The sequence below is a fragment of the Asterias amurensis genome, chromosome 1 (assembly GCF_032118995.1).
Source record: "Asterias amurensis chromosome 1, ASM3211899v1".
Taxonomy (NCBI): domain Eukaryota; kingdom Metazoa; phylum Echinodermata; class Asteroidea; order Forcipulatida; family Asteriidae; genus Asterias; species Asterias amurensis.
The window spans coordinates 11,695,990-11,713,429 of NC_092648.1; the positions used below are offsets into that span (position 1 = coordinate 11,695,990).

Below are 17,440 nucleotides of genomic sequence, written 5' to 3' on the forward strand. Positions count from 1 at the left end.
CGCAGAGTCCGACTTAAAATCCAGAACTTTTGTCAGTTATGATATTTTATTTATTTATTTGGGGTTTTTTTTTGAGAAGGAGAATATACCCTAGCATGCCTATGCATTATCATTATATAGAGGATAAAAGAACCTTGTGAACGAAAATGCACAGTTCGTAGAAACGGTCCATTTGGAAAAACAAAATAGACAAACCAACAAGAGATTATCGACTGTCAAGCCGAATTATCCCTAAATCGTAAAACCAAGCGCACACATCACAAACCTTCAAACAAACAGCCAACCCGGCTTCCTATTTTTGCTCCATTAACCATTCTGTCCTCCACCCCATGAAAGTTGAATCAACCTTAAGTGGATTATCAAGGAAATCTACCAAGAAGTTTGTGAATAAGAACTGCGGTTGTCAAGACATGTTTTCCTCAGTAAATAATGGTAACTTTAAGGACAACAGAGATTGTTTCGATGTTTGTTGCCGTATATGCTCTTAAAGGTCAATACATTGTCTACAATCAGACAGACATCCACTGAGCAGATTGATGTAGATGAGTGAACCTAACTTTCGTAAACATCTGTCAATATATTTTTGTGTGGGAAAACAGGACCTTTAAAGGCTCTGGACACAAAATGTTGGTAATTGTTAAAGATCAGTATCCTCACTTGTTGGTGTATCACAATAACTATGCACAAAGGAACACATCTGTAAACAAATTTTGACTCAATTGGTCATCGAAGTTGCAAGGAGATAGTCAAATAAAGCACAAATCTGTGTGCGTTCAGATGCCTGAGGAAGGCTTTTAGTAGGCCTTTTTCCGGCTCAAATATTTTAGCGAGAAATTATCTCTTTCTCAAAAATACTAAGTTACTTCAGAGGGAGAGTCGTTTCAGAATGGATGATTTCCATAATATATTCAAATAAACTCAACTGACTTCAGTAGAGGAAATGTATAATGTTTTGAACATAAAACGAAAAAGCAACTAGTATGTTTTATTCATATTTCTTTTAAAATGTTTTATAGTCAAAAAAGAAGATAATTACTTTCCAGCCAAATTCAGCTAACGCTTATTATTCAGTTTAACACTTACTTGCTCATTCAGTCAATTGCGTAATTTCTACATTTTAATAATATTTATATTAAAAGTGTACTTATATAGCGCCTTATGCTAGCCCTTAAGGCGCGCAACAAGAAATAACAATGCTTTTTATACGTAATCACAAAATACAGAAAGAACAGTTAAAACTTCACTGGTCAAATCAGATCATTCAAATTCATCTAGGCCTGCACAGATAATTCAATTGCGTAAAAGCAGCAGCAACAGAGGCTGCATCAACATGCTCCACCGATTGAAAGAAAATAGTAAAAGATCAACTGCAAAGTGATGAAAATGCATTCTTGAGTATCTATAAATGTCAAAGAATGTCTGAAACCAGCCTGAATGAGAAGAACGAAATCGCCTGAGTACAAAAATGAAATTGATTGCCATAGTGGGGGATGTAGCTAAAACAAGTTTGATAAAAGTATATAGGGCAAATGCAAACTCTCAAAATTTCCAGTCACAATTGACCCGGATCAAGCTTTGTTTTTACATTTTTCCCCCAAGATTCTGCATGAGTTTGACATATTTTCGCGTAAATTTCACAGAGATTTCTTGTCATACTGACACGAAAAAGGGTCAGACCCCACTAGAGTTTTTAGAGTGAATGAAATTGATAGCTTTTAATTGTGTTTTTTTAACCCGAGACAATTTTTGCTGAAATTAACCGGAACAAACTACATCACTAAAGTCTCCGTAATACGAGTTACAGTGCCATTTTGTAGGCTAATTAATAACCATTTTAGTTAGAAGTTTTGTAGACATTTTACAAGGGAAATAATTAATATATTTATGTTCGTTAATTCAACTTTTCAACGATGCATGACATGCGCAAGGAAAGTCAGACGTGTATTTCCATGCAGTTGTCTGAAATGCATTAACAACATAAACAAGCTGCAATCGCGATTTGGATTTCTATATAATGCACAACACTTACCATTCGTATAGTGAACACTGGATCTGTTTCGTCTCCGAGTGTAAGCCCAGACTGTTGTCACCAAAGTAGCTTTGGCCATGATTGTCAAAATCAAGCCAAGACAACTCAATCAATGTAAACTGAAACCCCGATAACACTCGAGGAGCTTCCGGCGGCTACAGTGACCTCCCTCGATCGGATTGAAATCCAAGTGGAACATTGGATGATGGTCTCTCCTGTCCTCCGTATATATAAACTTTGACCTTTTGTAACTTCTGTGAAGTTATGCTGACCTCGTTCCCAAAGCAATATGACAACACGATCAGAAAGCTTGAGTCGTAGTTAAAGTGCTGTGTCCATGATGGCTTTGTGGGAATTCACTCTGGTCACGGTCGTAAATAACCCAAGTGAAACTGATCACAAATTGTGCAACAATAATTTACGGTTGTTTAAGCCTACACTGTTGGTTGGATAGGAGCGGCTGAGAAATTGATTGATGTGACGCGTGTAATGGGTAAATGACAAAGTTTATTTGATCTTAGGCTTTATATACAGCAGCTCAAGAACTGGGTACTCGGTGGTTTCACGTTCTGCCCGGGAAAATGAAATCAGGACTCGTGATTGGAACGTCAAATCGTCCAAAACTCAAGGGATGGTCATCGAAATCACACTAAAAGCAGCATCGATTAAGTTGACGAAGACGAAACTAGTAACACTCGTTCCGACACCACATTTTTTCTAGATAGCCTGATCTAAGAAACGGGAGTACAGCATTCAGCTCTAATGCTCCCGTCCACTGCCTCGGTACAAGTGAGCCATTTCGCATTCAAGCAAACGTATTTTTGAGGGTGCGTGTGATGTGAGAGTGTGGCATTCCATTGAGAGAGAAGTGTGATTCTCATAGGGACTCATTCTTGAATAGGAACAACAAGAAAGTCTATTCTATATGCATTCAAGAAAGACATACTCAAATTACTATATATATTAATAGAAATCGCCTGACAAAGTCAATATGACATTTTGAGGAATTAAAGTTATCTATTGGCGTAGACTTCAATGGCTACACATTCCGATTGACACAAACAGAGTTGATAGCTTTTCCACCGAAAGGGATATTAATCACCTCAGATTTGTTTTACAAATCTGCCCTAAATTCTCGAAATTTGGGATTTTCCAAGACCCGTGTAGTCAGCACGTCGTCTGTGACGCGCGCTCTTTCTCGTCAACATCGTGTGTTTCTGAGTAAAAGGTCTCTTGAGCAATCGGCCGTGTAGCATTACGCCTTCTGGTATTGATCGTGAATACATGTTGGCTATCTTCAGAAGATAGCAATTTGGTATCTCCAACCAGGTGCTAATGCGTTGATTAAAGGTGAAAAGCTTTTCAGTATAAGGTCCCTTATGGGAGGGGGAATGGCTTAAGATGACGATAGTTTCTCCTTAAAGAAAATGCCTCCATCCGGCCGGTTGTAATAAGAGCCTCTCGGAATTCTACCTAATAGGATACCTTCATATGAACAAAGGTTGACCTATACCTATATAAAGATGCACACAATTTTACGATGATATTTTCGATGAACAGTTGTGTAACTAAACAGGCCATGTCTTCATTGTCTGTCCTTAAAGTGGATTTCGTATCACCAATGGATAAAAAAACCATTACAAATCAACAATTGAATCCCTTAATATAGCATTTTTGTCACTTGTAGGAAGTAGTGAACTTAAAGGCTCTGGACACCTTTGGTTATGGTCAAAGACCAGTATCCTCACTTGGTGTATAACAACATTTGCATACATAAACAAATCTGTTAAAATTTGGTATCAATCGGTCATCGAAGTTGCAAAAGAATATCAACAGAAAAATGCACAAATATGTGTGCTTTAAGATGCATAAAAAAGGCTTCACAGGCTTGAAGTATTTTACTATTTGATGGAGAATTTACTTAGACCTAGGGGGCCTTTTTTCTCTCAAAAATTAGGTTATTCAGAGGGAGCCGTTTCTCACGTATTGTTTATATTATCAACAGCTCTCCATTGATTGTTACCAAGTAAGTACTTGTACTACCTTTAATACGCAACAATTATGCTGTTAAATATCTAATAAATAAGTGTTGTATTTCTGGGAAATCCTGATAGACTGCGCACGACACATGAACTTTACGTCGTCGAATACATTGCCATGTTTACCCATTTTTCAGACACAGGCATGCTAAAAGTACACGTACACAGCAATGCGTCTTTTGATAGAGTAGACACATGACGTGATGGTGGACAAAACGAACACTCGCGAAAATATTTTGATAGTAAATATTGCTCTTTTCTCTTGGGCTTTAAATACATGTAGGTTGTTCGGTTTAGGAACATTTTTAGGACGACGTGTGCCCATCACAGAGAGGGTATAGGGAGGAAATCATATAATTTCAAGTTGATAGCTTGCAATTATGTTCTTGAATAATACATTCTTTGCAATTTAACGCACAAAAAGGGGGAAAGAAAACCCTAGTCAATACGTCGGGTATCTCTGTTCGCGACGTTGTGTCACTGGCACGAGTTGACCCTTCTCAGTTTACCGTCCATCTATATATGGACCATACTCTCTTTTATCAAATTGCAATGAATACTGCGTGTCATTGTTCAGGTTATCTATGATTATAGACTACCATTGACGTCACAGGAGGAAGTATCAAGAATGTAATCTTAAACTCACATTTTGATCTTTCTTCTTCATCTATAATTATTCGTCTCGCTTTTAAGTTTTGTAAGGGAAAAAAAATCATAACTCTATGAAAGAGGGTGTACATGAAATGATAGCATCAATATTCAATGCAGGTAAAGTGTGTTTGTCAGTATCCTGTTACGATCTTTGATGGTATAACTACCAATTCAAATTAAGGCTAACAGTTTTTTCAATTCAATTCAATTCAAATACACATTTGTTTCCATACTTCCGTAAACAATTTCGACAATACATGTAAACGGAGTAAAGCAAAAATATCATTAAGTACCAGTAAACATAAATGTAATGAATACAGTATGGGCCGTTTTGATAGGCATGAGCTTGTACACAAAACAGCCAGATAGGCAAAGAAACATAACAAACAGACAGACACGCAGACAAAGGGACAGACGAACATAATACATGACACAATGAGTTCGTAATATTAGCGACAAGATGACAGAACAGTTTAAGCAGAAGCGATAACAAATAATTACCAAGATGTTGGCTATAGTCTCCCTGTTCATGAAACCTATTTTATAAAATGAATAGACTGAACAGTAGTAACAAGCAGAGAGAACTAGTACAGTTTTCAAAATAGATGTGACATTAAATTAATGACTTGTTAAACATTGAAGTATAGACTTTTAATTACACATCTTCTGTTTTATATAAGGAAGTCAAATCCAATGATTGTAGTAGATAACGGTTAAAGGATAGATCGTATCTGACGGTGAGAGAAGAATTAGTGATATTATACATGTGCATAATGACATTTGAACAAGTATATTTACCCATTCAGTAGGGTTATTTTATCTAGTTTTTTTTGTGCGTACAAATTACTTCACTGAACCTGTTTTGGGAGTTCAGTGGCCAACCCCATGCCACTTTATAAATATTAATGCTAATTTGTAATATTTTGAAATCGTCTGTACAGATTACAAAAGAGAAAATAGAATAAGCTGTTGCAAACTGCTTACCATCCAATAAGACCTGGGCCCAATTTCATAGAGCTGCTAAGCACAAAAATGTGCTAAGCATGAAATTTCTTCCTTGATAAAAACAGGATTACCAACCAAATTTCAACGTGATTTTCAGGATAAGCAAACATCAGCTGAATACCAGTGAGTAAAAACATAAAGCAACAAATGGAAGTTTGGTTGGTAATCCTGTTTTTATCAAGGAAGAAATTTCATGCTAAGCACATTGTTGTGCTTAGCAGCTCTATGAAATTGGGCCTTGGTATACAATGCAAACTATTGTTTCGACAATAGGAGAGTCTTTTCTCGACGGCCAACAATTGGTGCATATATACCAAAGGTCTTTTTGCTTGGTAAGCAGTTTGCAACAGCTAATTATATTCTCTCTGTTGTACTCTGATTAAAGGCTGACGATACACAAAGGCTTTTGAGCTTTATACATATCTCCAGCCTCGATTTTTAAATTTTGTTATATTTATAATTAACTTGTTTATCCGAGTATAGTAACAACGACGGGAAGCCTACATAAAGTCAGCCAGATTTATAATTCCATTCCATGTGATTGATGTGGACATGATATTCCCACTGTCAGGGGATCGCATTTGTTTATTTCTTGATGGGTCCCTGTGTATAATTATCTTTATGAAAACACAACAATCCGAACCGAAGTTCGTAACCACTCCCCAGTTTGGCATTGTTCGATCGTTATGAGTCTTTTCGTAAAATATAAAATACAAGAAATGTCAAAGTAAATGACCTAGATCAGGGCCCAGTTTAAAGAAAATATTGCGTAACAATGTTTGGCTGAGCAGAAAGTGAGCAAGATACCCGTGTGCGGCTGAGTGAGTGATACTAGTCACAAATTGGACAAGTCATGCAAAACGGAAGTTTGGCTTTAACCTCGTTCTTATGTTTAGCTCACAGCTGCTTTTTGTGCTTAAGCAGCTCTATGAAATTGCCCCCGTGTTTCAATCGATCCGGGTCAATTGTCGGTGCCTTTGCCCCATAGTGAATCACAAGGGAGTCTGAAACATGACACCCTACACTCTTGGGTCAGAACTGACACAGATTCCGTTAGGTCTGACCCATTTCTGGATCAATGTGACCCGGAATCTGTGAAAAGATGACCCATAAATAAGACAAACTGATCCAGAATCCGAGTTACCATCCCATGTTATAACCAGTTTCCGAGTCAGTATGACCAATAATGGGTCTGTCTGACCCAGAATGGGTCAGGTCCCACGGGACACACAATCCGGGTCAGGGTTGAGACCCTGGAGTTCCTGTATCTGTTATTCACAGTCGTTCTCTTTGTTTGGCTCAGTTGCGCTTGTTTGCGTGATTAAAAAATACGATTAATTTGTCTCACTGCCTTTTGTGTTTTACTCTATATAGATGTGTTTTCCTTATAAAGACTATTGTAGCGTTTTGTAACGTACATATTGTTGCTTTTTTATGTGAAGTTGCTAAATTTGTTTCAATAATGAACACCATAACAATTAAATATGCTTCAAAATACTCGAGTTTATGTAAACAAAATTCTGTGACATTGCCCTTATTCAATGTGTACAAGATGATGACTACTGTTAAGCAGTGGTTTCATCGAGTGGCTTCTTCTGTGTGTTCTAGATCTACGGATAAATTGCCAACCGTAACAAAAAGGACATCGAACAATACAGGAAAACATAATTTGCAATTAGTACTGTATAGGTTTTTTTTTTTCTGCCTGCCTACGGTTGCCAATGTCTTACCATCCACTAGGTTTTTAGCCTCACGTATTTCATCTGCCTGCCTCTGAACGCAATATGCCAATACCGGCTGAAAGCGATCTCTAATGTAGGTATTTCTCAACGCTCAATTAACCAATGTCAAAGTGACTTAGCTATTGATGTCCTTACATTATCTAATAGACCTGGTTGAAGCCTGTGGGCTTTAGGGTTCAAAACTGTGTTAATGGACCATCGTATAAATAAGCCTTTACATTACAACTCACAAATGCCACCATTGCATCCAAATACATCGCAAAATTTCCAGACCTTTAAATATCTGTCAACTTGGTGCAAACAAATGACAATTCGCTAAAATTATTTCACAATTTTTTTTAATTAAGCTTAAAAGTGTCTGAATGGACATGCTTCTTTAATATTCGAGACAATATAATCGCTAATGTACATACGGATTGGAGGTCAACAATTAGCAGCTCTGTGCAGGTTCTGTTAAAGGCAGTGGACACTATTGGTAATTACTCAAAATAATTATTAGCATAAAACCTAACTTGGTAACGAGTAATGGGGAGAGGTTGATGGTATAAAACATTGTGAGAAACGGCTCCCTCTGAAGTGGAGTAGTTTTTGAGAAAGAAGTAATTTTCCACGAATTTGATTTCGAGACCTCAGATTTGGTTTCGAAATCAACCATCTAAACGCACACAATTTCGTGTGACAAGGGTGTTTTTTTCTTTCACAATTATCTCGCAACTTCGATGACCGATTGAGCTCAAATTTTCACAGGGTTGTTATTTTATGCATATATGTTGAGATACAACAAATGTGAAGGCTAGTCTTTGACAATTACCAGTAGTATCCACTGCCTTTAAATATCTGTCAACTTGACGCAAACAAATGACAATCCGCTAAAATTAATTCACACTTTTTTTTTAATTATGCTTAAAAGTGTCTGAATGGACATGCTTTTTTAATATTCGAGACAGTCGCTAAGGGAGGTTAACCATAAGAAGCTCTGTGCAGGTTCTCTTAAATACATTCACCGTAAGTTCAATTTTAAAAATAATGTGTCAAACTGAAATGAGTTGATGAGTGGCTTGATGTTACTTAACCAAATAAAGCCTTATTATGAATTATAATAGTATGCAGGAAATATGGCTGGAATGTTGTACTACACTGTATGTAAGTTCAATTAGAAGAATATCATGTCAAACTGAAATGTTGAAGAGTGTTTTTGGTGTCACCATTTAAAGCCTTATTGTGAACTATATTGACATGCAAGAAATATGTCAGAAGTTTTTAATACCGTATGCTTAATTAAATTACGAATATGTCAAACTGAAATCTTGCGAAGTGGTTTTGATGTCACCTATTAAAGCCTTATTATGAAATATAACGATATGCACAAAATAACGTCTGATCATCGGTTGTCAGTTATTATTAATGGTAATGACGTCCAAACAATGCAAACCTTGATCACTTTAATTGCATGCTATACGCTTACCCATGGCATCATGGGGTTGATTGACAATAGAAGGGTGGGGCAATGATGCGGTATTTGTTTTGTTTAACCTGTAGAACCTGTCAACCATGTACCTAGTAACAGTATAGGGATGATGTGGACTGTAGAGCCATGGAGGTGAGCTGTAATAAGTGTCCATTATCTCAATCTCAACCGATCGATATGTGTTAGACAGCGAGATGACTTCTCGTGTTTTACACGTTGTCTTTGCATTGCATGATTAATATCAATACCCCCTCCCCACTGTACAAACCTATGAGAATGTTTTAATATCCAATATCGATGGCCAAGGTAGACATTCTGTACAAACCTATGGGAATGTCCACTGTCAAATATCGAAAAGAAAACATTGATACTCGCAATCATAATATAAGGGAACGTTCAACATCCAATATCGATGTGTAAGATAGACATTCACTGTACAAACCTTAAGGGAATGTGGAATATAATATCCATGTACAAAGTAGACAATCACTACACAAACCTATACGGGAATGTCCAATACCCAATATTGATATACAAGGTAGACATCCACTGTCCAAACCTATGGGAATGTCGAACAAAACATCGATGTTCAATGTAGACAATCACTACACAAACCTATACGGGAATGTCCAATACCAAACATTGATGTACAAGGTAGACAATCACTGCACAAACATACGGGAATGTCCAATACCCAATAATATCGAAAAGTCCAGATTGATATTCGCTACGCAAACCTATGTGAATGTCCAAAATCCAATATCAAACAAACTTTACTTTCTTCCCCCGAACTGCTGTTCTACATAGATATGATACAACATTATCCATTACATGTAGTCAAGTCTTTAATACTTTGAAGTACATGTACTCAGAGTGATTGTACTTGATTATGGTTTTATTGTCAGCACTTATGTGGTCGTAACGAGAAACATTAGTCAACGTCTTCCATAGCTAGTTGGCTATTATTTTGGTCACTGTGTCTTTCTTTACATGATGTGGACATTCATACACAAAATGTTACTTCTATCAGCTTGTTCTTATTTTTATATAAAAAGGTGTTTACAACATTTTGGTATTCGAGTTGTTGTATGTGGTTTATTCCCTGTGTTTCAACACTGTAGACCTTGATTCTAATCCCAGACGGGAACCTTTATTTACCCTTTAAACTTTGTTAAAATAATTTTGTATGCAAGTTGACACAAAACAAAGGATGAAAATCACTTTTGGTAAGGGGCTCATAGAAAAATAAAATAGTATGAATTATACATTGGGGGAGCTGAAGGTAGGAACTGACGTGTCTCGTTAAGACACTGGACACCTTCGGTAATTGTCTTGGTGGTAATATAAAACATTGTGAAAAACAGCTCCCTCTTGAAGTAATGTAGTTTTTGAGAAAGAAGTTATTTCTCACTAAAAATATTTGCAATTGATTTCGAAACTTCAGAATTAGATTTTGAGGTCTCGAAATCAAGCATCTGAAAGCACACAATTTGTGTAACAAGGGCGTTTTTATCTTCCATCATTCTCACGCAACTTCGATGACCAAATGAGCTCAAATTTTCACAGGTTTGTTATTTTATGAATAAAATGTTGAGATACACCAAGTGAGAAGACTGGTAATTGACAATTACCAATAGTGTCCAATGTTTTTAAAGAAGATTTGTAAGTCGTTTTTCAGTGCGACATGGGAAATAATTCACTGTTCATAATATACTTCATCCGTATTTATTTCACCTTTCTAAAATGCAATTCCAATTTGATTTATAACCATGTATAGGTTTTGACAGAGGAGTCTCAACTCGTCTTTGCATCGATTCAAAATGAACCAACGCTTAAGACAAGTTGGATTACAAGGAAGGTACGTTGTCCATGTCTGAGTTGCTGTCATTGTTTCTCTTTTTTGAGTTGATGTCATTGTTGTCCATGTTTTAGTTGTCCCTGTCTTATTTGTCCTTGTCTTAGTTGCTGTCATTGTTGTCTATGTCTTAGTTGTCCATGTCTTATTTGTCCTTGTCTTAGTTGCTGTCATTGTTGTCCATGTCTTAGTTGTCCATGTCTTAGTTGTCCCTGTCTTATTTGTCCTTGTCTTAGTTGCTGTCATTGTTGTCTATGTCTTAGTTGTCCCTGTCTTATTTGTCCTTGTCTTAGTTGCTATCATTGTTGTCCATGTCTTAGTTGTCCCTGTCTTATTTGTCCTTGTCTTAGTTGCTGTCATTGTTGTCCATGTCTTAGTTGTCCCTGTCTTATTTGTCCTTGTCTTAGTTGCTGTCATTGTTGTCCATGTCTTAGTTGTCCATGTCTTATTTGTCCTTGTCTTAGTTGCTGTCATTGTTGTCCATGTCTTAGTTGTCCATGTCTTATTTGTCCTTGTCTTAGTTGCTGTCATTGTTGTCCATGTCTTAGTTGTCCCTGTCTTATTTGTCCTTGTCTTAGTTGCTGTCATTGTTGTCCATGTCTTAGTTGTCCCTGTCTTATTTGTCCTTGTCTTAGTTGCTGTCATTGTTGTCCATGTCTTAGTTGTCCATGTCTTATTTGTCCTTGTCTTAGTTGCTGTCATTGTTGTCCATGTCTTAGTTGTCCATGTCTTATTTGTCCTTGTCTTAGTTGCTGTCATTGTTGTCCATGTCTTAGTTGTCCATGTCTTATTTGTCCTTGTCTTAGTTGCTGTCATTGTTGTCCATGTCTTAGTTGTCCATGTCTTATTTGTCCTTGTCTTAGTTGCTGTCATTGTTGTCCATGTCTTAGTTGTCCCTGTCTTATTTGTCCTTGTCTTAGATGCTGTCATTGTTGTCCATGTCTTAGTTGTCCCTGTCTTATTTGTCCTTGTCTTAGTTGCTGTCATTGTTGTCCATGTCTTAGTTGTCCCTGTCTTATTTGTCCTTGTCTTAGTTGCTGTCATTGTTGTCCATGTCTTAGTTGTCCCTGTCTTATTTGTCCTTGTCTTAGTTGCTGTCATTGTTGTCCATGTCTTAGTTGTCCCTGTCTTATTTGTCCTTGTCTTAGTTGCTGTCATTGTTGTCCATGTCTTAGTTGTCCCTGTCTTATTTGTCCTTGTCTTAGTTGCTGTCATTGTTGTCCATGTCTTAGTTGTTATTAGCCCCAAATAGGACTCTTCCTCTGTGCTCTGGTCACTGTATAGTAGTATAATACGAAAGCGTTAGGCCGAAAGGGCCAAGTTGCTATCATTGTTATCCATGTCTGAGTTTCTGCCATTGATGTCACCATTTTGTCATATCCACATTATTTTGGTTAGCGATTTTAAATTGTCTACTTATTGTGTAATGTTAATAGTTACATTTGATTTTTTTTTTGTATTAATGATGTAAAAGTGAAAACTCAATTCAGCCTCCCTCCCATAAGCCTGTGAAGCTTTTAATTTATACCAAAAGTAAACCAATCATTTATACATTATCAAGCTCAGCTTTGGGTTTTTTCTGCAGTCATACAAACATTGCGTGTGAGGTACGTGTTATGACGTCATGTGCCGTTCATGAATATGCAAATTGCAAAGATCATACACACATCGATCGGTTCTACAAAAATGATCAGATCGAAAAAATTACACTGATTGTTTATTAGACTTAGAAACTATTGACGAGAATGTGAACTGGAATAGTATACAAAAGTTGTTATCAACACAATTGGTGAATAGTGAAACACAGAGACAGTGGTATAAATGCTGATAAAATTCCTTTGTTCAAGTCAACTCTACGCTTTACTTCCCAAGTGATGACATTTGGGATTACCCTCTTGCGGTTATTACGTTATTACAAAATTAAAAATGGCGTATCGTGAGCATTTTTTATTGCCTACCAATTTCAGATTGTGGATACCAGTCCTACACACCCCCGTTGATACTTATTTATTTTCTTTCAAAATGGATTTCAGCATATTATAACCGACTCAAAGCTATTTATGAAGATGTCATACGCAAAACCCACTCTTTCGCTAAGTAATGGTATTTATTAAATAAATGATAGTTATGCTAATGAGCTGGCTCCAACCATGATAGTACTTACCGCATGGATGAGTCCTTGGTCATAACCACAGTCCTTGGACGTGGCGTATGATTCCGTTTCGATAGCAACACCAACCTGTTGATATCTACCAGTCACACGGCTATGGTGGTTGTACACCTCAACTCATGCATGTTTTCTCAGCATCGTCTGAAGCAGATGAGGAGAGAGGGTTTGCGACTGCATCAACATCAAGAGTTCAAATAACACATAAGCAAAGTCAACACTGTTTTCCCCCTAGCTGTTTTAGGGGGGTTGTTTCGGGTTGTTCTGTCTTCACTGGCTAGCAAGGTGGATCTATCTCACGGCACGTTACATCCTCGCCTCAGCCTTACATGTAGCTCTAGCACTTCCGTACTCGTTGACTTGTAACGCAAGAGCGTCAAACCACTCCGGTTGCCCTGGCAACGCATCGCAACCAGTTTATTAATCCCTCATTTTGTTCTCTCCCTGCGTCTCTTTGCACTGCCGCGGTGGATGATTTGGCGGTCGTGTGGTACTTTTTGTGATCGAGCTTTCATTGCTCGTGGAGTCAAAAATAAACGAGGGGCTATAAATTTCGTTGATTAGAAGCCTGAGTGTCTAGCGTATGTAACTCCTTAATGCGATGTTCAGACACCATAATTGTGTGGTTGTAATAAGGAGGTAGAAGTGTTCTTATTCATCCATAGTTGTCAGCCCAATAAACGCATCAGTGCAAATTTATTTGTCATTTTATACGGAAAATGTCATGTCTTGAAGTGGCCTTCAGGCCTTGTGTGTCAGGCGACTTGCATAAAACAAAAAATAAAATAAAAATCTAAATAATACAAGCAAAAGCTTTGCATCCAACATTATTGACTGGAGAAACTGTGTTTACTACATATAGTTTATTCCAAATCACCTAAAAGTCGTTTCCAATTAAACGTATAATGATCATTCACAAGAGCAAGTGCAATGAGAATCTAACTACTACAGCCGATTCTAAATTTTGAAAAGCCATTTCAAATTAAAGTACGATGATCATAATGCGAGTTAATGCTTTCGGAGTATGATCTGCTTCCAATATTAATGAACGTCCTTGACTGGACAATGTTGAGATTGCTTTCAATATAGAAAAAAATATTATTTTAATTGGTAACATACATCTACGAGATTTTAACTGCGCTTCGCCATAAAATGAAACCCGCCGTCAAAATAAATGTTATTTGGTTGGCTAAGGACAAAGTTATCCCTGCATAACCTGCACAGTGATGAGAAATTTAAGATCTTTAGCTGAAATCAACTTTTGTAAAGTCTGTCTGGTGAAGAAAATCAGTCGTTTTACACAAGTAAAACAACCTTGCTCTTTTATCCAATTCTCTTGTCCTGTGAACACTTTCCCCAAAGCTCTGTGAAATCGAAACCCTAGTGGCTACTATGTCCACATTTCAACTTTTCAAAAAACGTGATCATAGTTTCAAACATTTTTTGTGTGTCAGCAATTACTCTCACCCCTGCCTATTACACCAGTCAGTTTTCAAGTCATTACTACGTCTGTAATTATGCTAATTCGAATCACTTTCTATATGTTTGTGTATGTTGTTTAATCAGTCACTAGGTTAACTGTCTGACAACCCCATCCCCTTCCTGCCCACGGAGTACACTTGCTCTATATGCCCCGCCGCCACAGTAAATTGGTAAACAGCTTAGCTCAAGTGAGCCAGCATCAGGACATTAATGATCGACCACTCCACGAGGCAATCATTGCTCGCTGTACAGACCTTCATTTGAACATCAATGTAGACTCTGAAACAAAGACGAAGGCTGATGAGTTATCGATGACGATAAAGTCCAAATTGCTCCTCTGTAGAAAACAAACCAAACACTTACCGCAGTTAGTGCCTCATCGCTTATTCTTAATTATCTTGTTTAGTATAAATGTACAGTACTTTCGTTGGGTTGGTGTGTAGAATAATAAGTTGGGAAGAGACTGGCTTGCAGGCACTGGACACTATTCGCAGTTACTCAAAATAATTATTAGCATAAAACCTTAGGCCTACTTGGTAACGAGTAATGGAGAGCTGTTGATAGTATAAAACATTGATGTGAGAAACAGCTCCCTCTGAAGTAACGTAGTTTTCGAGAAAGAAGCAATTTCACACTAAAATATTTTAATTTGATTCCGAAATCCCAGAATTTGATTTTGTGTTCTAGTAATCAAGCATCTGAAAGCACACAATTTTGTGCAACAAGGGAATTTTTTGACACAGATTCAGGGTCATACTGATCCGAAAAGGGTCAGTCCCCTACGGAGCCCGTACTCGAGTCAACTCGACCTAAAATACACGCAGACATAGGCCCTTTGAACACGAGCGGAACTTGCAGAGTCTGGTGCTTAGCAACGGACTTCTTATGCTTTGGAATGCACCCCACTGTAGAAAATCCCATTCAAACAGAGAAAAATTCTAACCATTCAAAAGTTAAAAACATATACTTACTAAGATGTCTCATAGGTTTTTTTAACCGCAAAGAGACATTTTTCCATTGACCAATTTGACATGAGTAGCCCGAGTCCCGCTGAGTTTTTCTTTCTACAAACAAAAACTCGCCACACTTTTATAAGTTTTCCAAACGCCCGAGCACCAATTTTAAAAGCATTATGGCCCAACACCTCTTAAACAAAATAGGACAATGTAAATCAGTGCCTATAGGTCAACCAAAGTTGTAGGCCGACAGCCCCCTTACGTCACAATTTTGTGCAATTTGTGTAAACTGTACCCCCTTCTCAAATCTGTCTTATTTTAGGGCCCAACGAAATCAGGGTTGTTGCTCCAATGGGGGTGGACCCAACAGACACACGGATCGTCGGTTTGTGTGTCCTCCACCTGCCGTACGGTATTGCGCCCTCTATACTGTCTTCTACATTTTTTATTGACTGCGCTTGCGACTTTCGTTCAGGCATAAGGCACCCGGCTGCACCTCGGTTATAAATGAATACAACTACTTTACGTTGCAACCATCTCTGAATGGGGTGTGAGTGATAGCCAGCGTGTACATCCACCTTTGACCTATATTCATTTCACATAGATATACGCAGTCAAATTTTATGGCAAACGAGATAGGAGTGTACTGTTTGGGCATCTGTGGCAAGCTAGCTCATGTCACTGCACGTTTTTCCAATAATGGGTGCGTTCGTTTAGCTTCCCTGAGTCGACCCCTGTGTGTGGCGGTTTTTACTTCCAGGACGAACGTGGGTAATTATCTGCACACGTTCGTCCTGGGAAAACAAACCGCCACACACCGGGGTCTACCCAGGGAAGCTAAACGAACGCACCCTATATCATTGTATCCAATGAAGTATCCAATGAAATCACTGGATCTGAGTAGCAGGTACATGTGGATAAAGACAGGGGCCCAGTCTAGTTACCACCTAGTTATGACGCACCGACTCCCCAAATGGCGCTGCCCAGATTATTGTCATGATGAAGTCGGGTAAATTGTGTCAACTTTAAGTTACGTTATACCGAGAAGTGTTTCATGTCGAGCGAGAGTTAACACACACCATGCAATACACTAGCAGCCAGTCTATGCCTCAGAGTTTGAAACAGGTTGAAATGGTTATTGTTTGCTGCTAATGATGCGCTCTCTGCGTTCGGAACATTTACAAGAAACCACAATTTTTTATAATTTGGGCTTCTATTTCTAAATTTGGACGCTCGTCCTAATATAGCTCATACATTTTGCATTTTCTCCTGTCCGTATTTATGATTTGTATTGCTGTATTTGCTTATTGTGCAGCCTCCTTATAATCACTTCTTATTTTCCTTTTTTTCTTCTTAAAGACACTGGACACTATTGGTAAATTTAATGTAAAACACAAATCTTCTCACTTGGTGTGTCTCAACATATATGCATACAATTACAAACCTGTGAAAATTTGAACTCAATTGGTCGTCGAAGTTGCGAGTTAATGATGATGAAAGAAAAAATAACTAATTATCGTCACACGAAGTTGTGTGCTTTCAGATGCTTGATTTCGAGACCTCAAAATCTTATTCTGATGTCTCGAAATCAAATTCGTGGAAAATTACTTCTTTACTCAAAAACGTTACTTCAGCGGGAGCCGTTTCTCACAATGTTTTACACTATCAACAGCTCTGTATTGCTCGTTACCAGGTAAGGTTTTATGCTAATTATTTGAGTAACAACAAAATAGTGTTCATCGCCTTTAAGTATCATAATATATTTGACTATGTTTACTCTTTGCTTATATCGTACTATACAACTATACATTTTTCATTTAAGTTGTATTTTCCTTTTGTGAATACGGAATTAAAAATGTTTTTATTTGAAGTGAACTGAATTACAGTTCACGATTGCAAGTTTTGCTCTTCGAGCTGAAGACCAAACCGTATGACGAGCTTTGAGGCTGTCTACATATTGAACTGCGCCCTCTACCTGCTAATTTTAGTTAGTAAACTGGCGCAATGTAAATGGGTGGGGCACTCTGATCGGTTCAAATAGCATTT

General features: G+C 37.7%; 1 protein-coding gene across 4 annotated transcripts in view; it reads right to left on the reverse strand.

The window, feature by feature from the left end:
- LOC139945607 (cyclic nucleotide-gated channel rod photoreceptor subunit alpha-like) overlaps positions 1 to 13,089 on the reverse strand; it is a 50,545-nt gene extending 37,456 nt beyond the window's left edge. For 2 of the 4 annotated variants that reach the window (XM_071943022.1, XM_071943029.1), the window contains exon 1: positions 2,030 to 2,147. In XM_071943022.1, the coding sequence (XP_071799123.1) occupies positions 2,030 to 2,108 (79 nt within the window). In that variant the 5' untranslated portion in view covers positions 2,109 to 2,147. Of the gene's footprint in view, positions 1 to 2,029; positions 2,149 to 12,953 lie in introns of those variants that run through there. The other 2 variants (XM_071943045.1, XM_071943038.1) reach the window with 2 other exon arrangements.
- Positions 13,090 to 17,440: the final 4,351 nt, after the last annotated feature.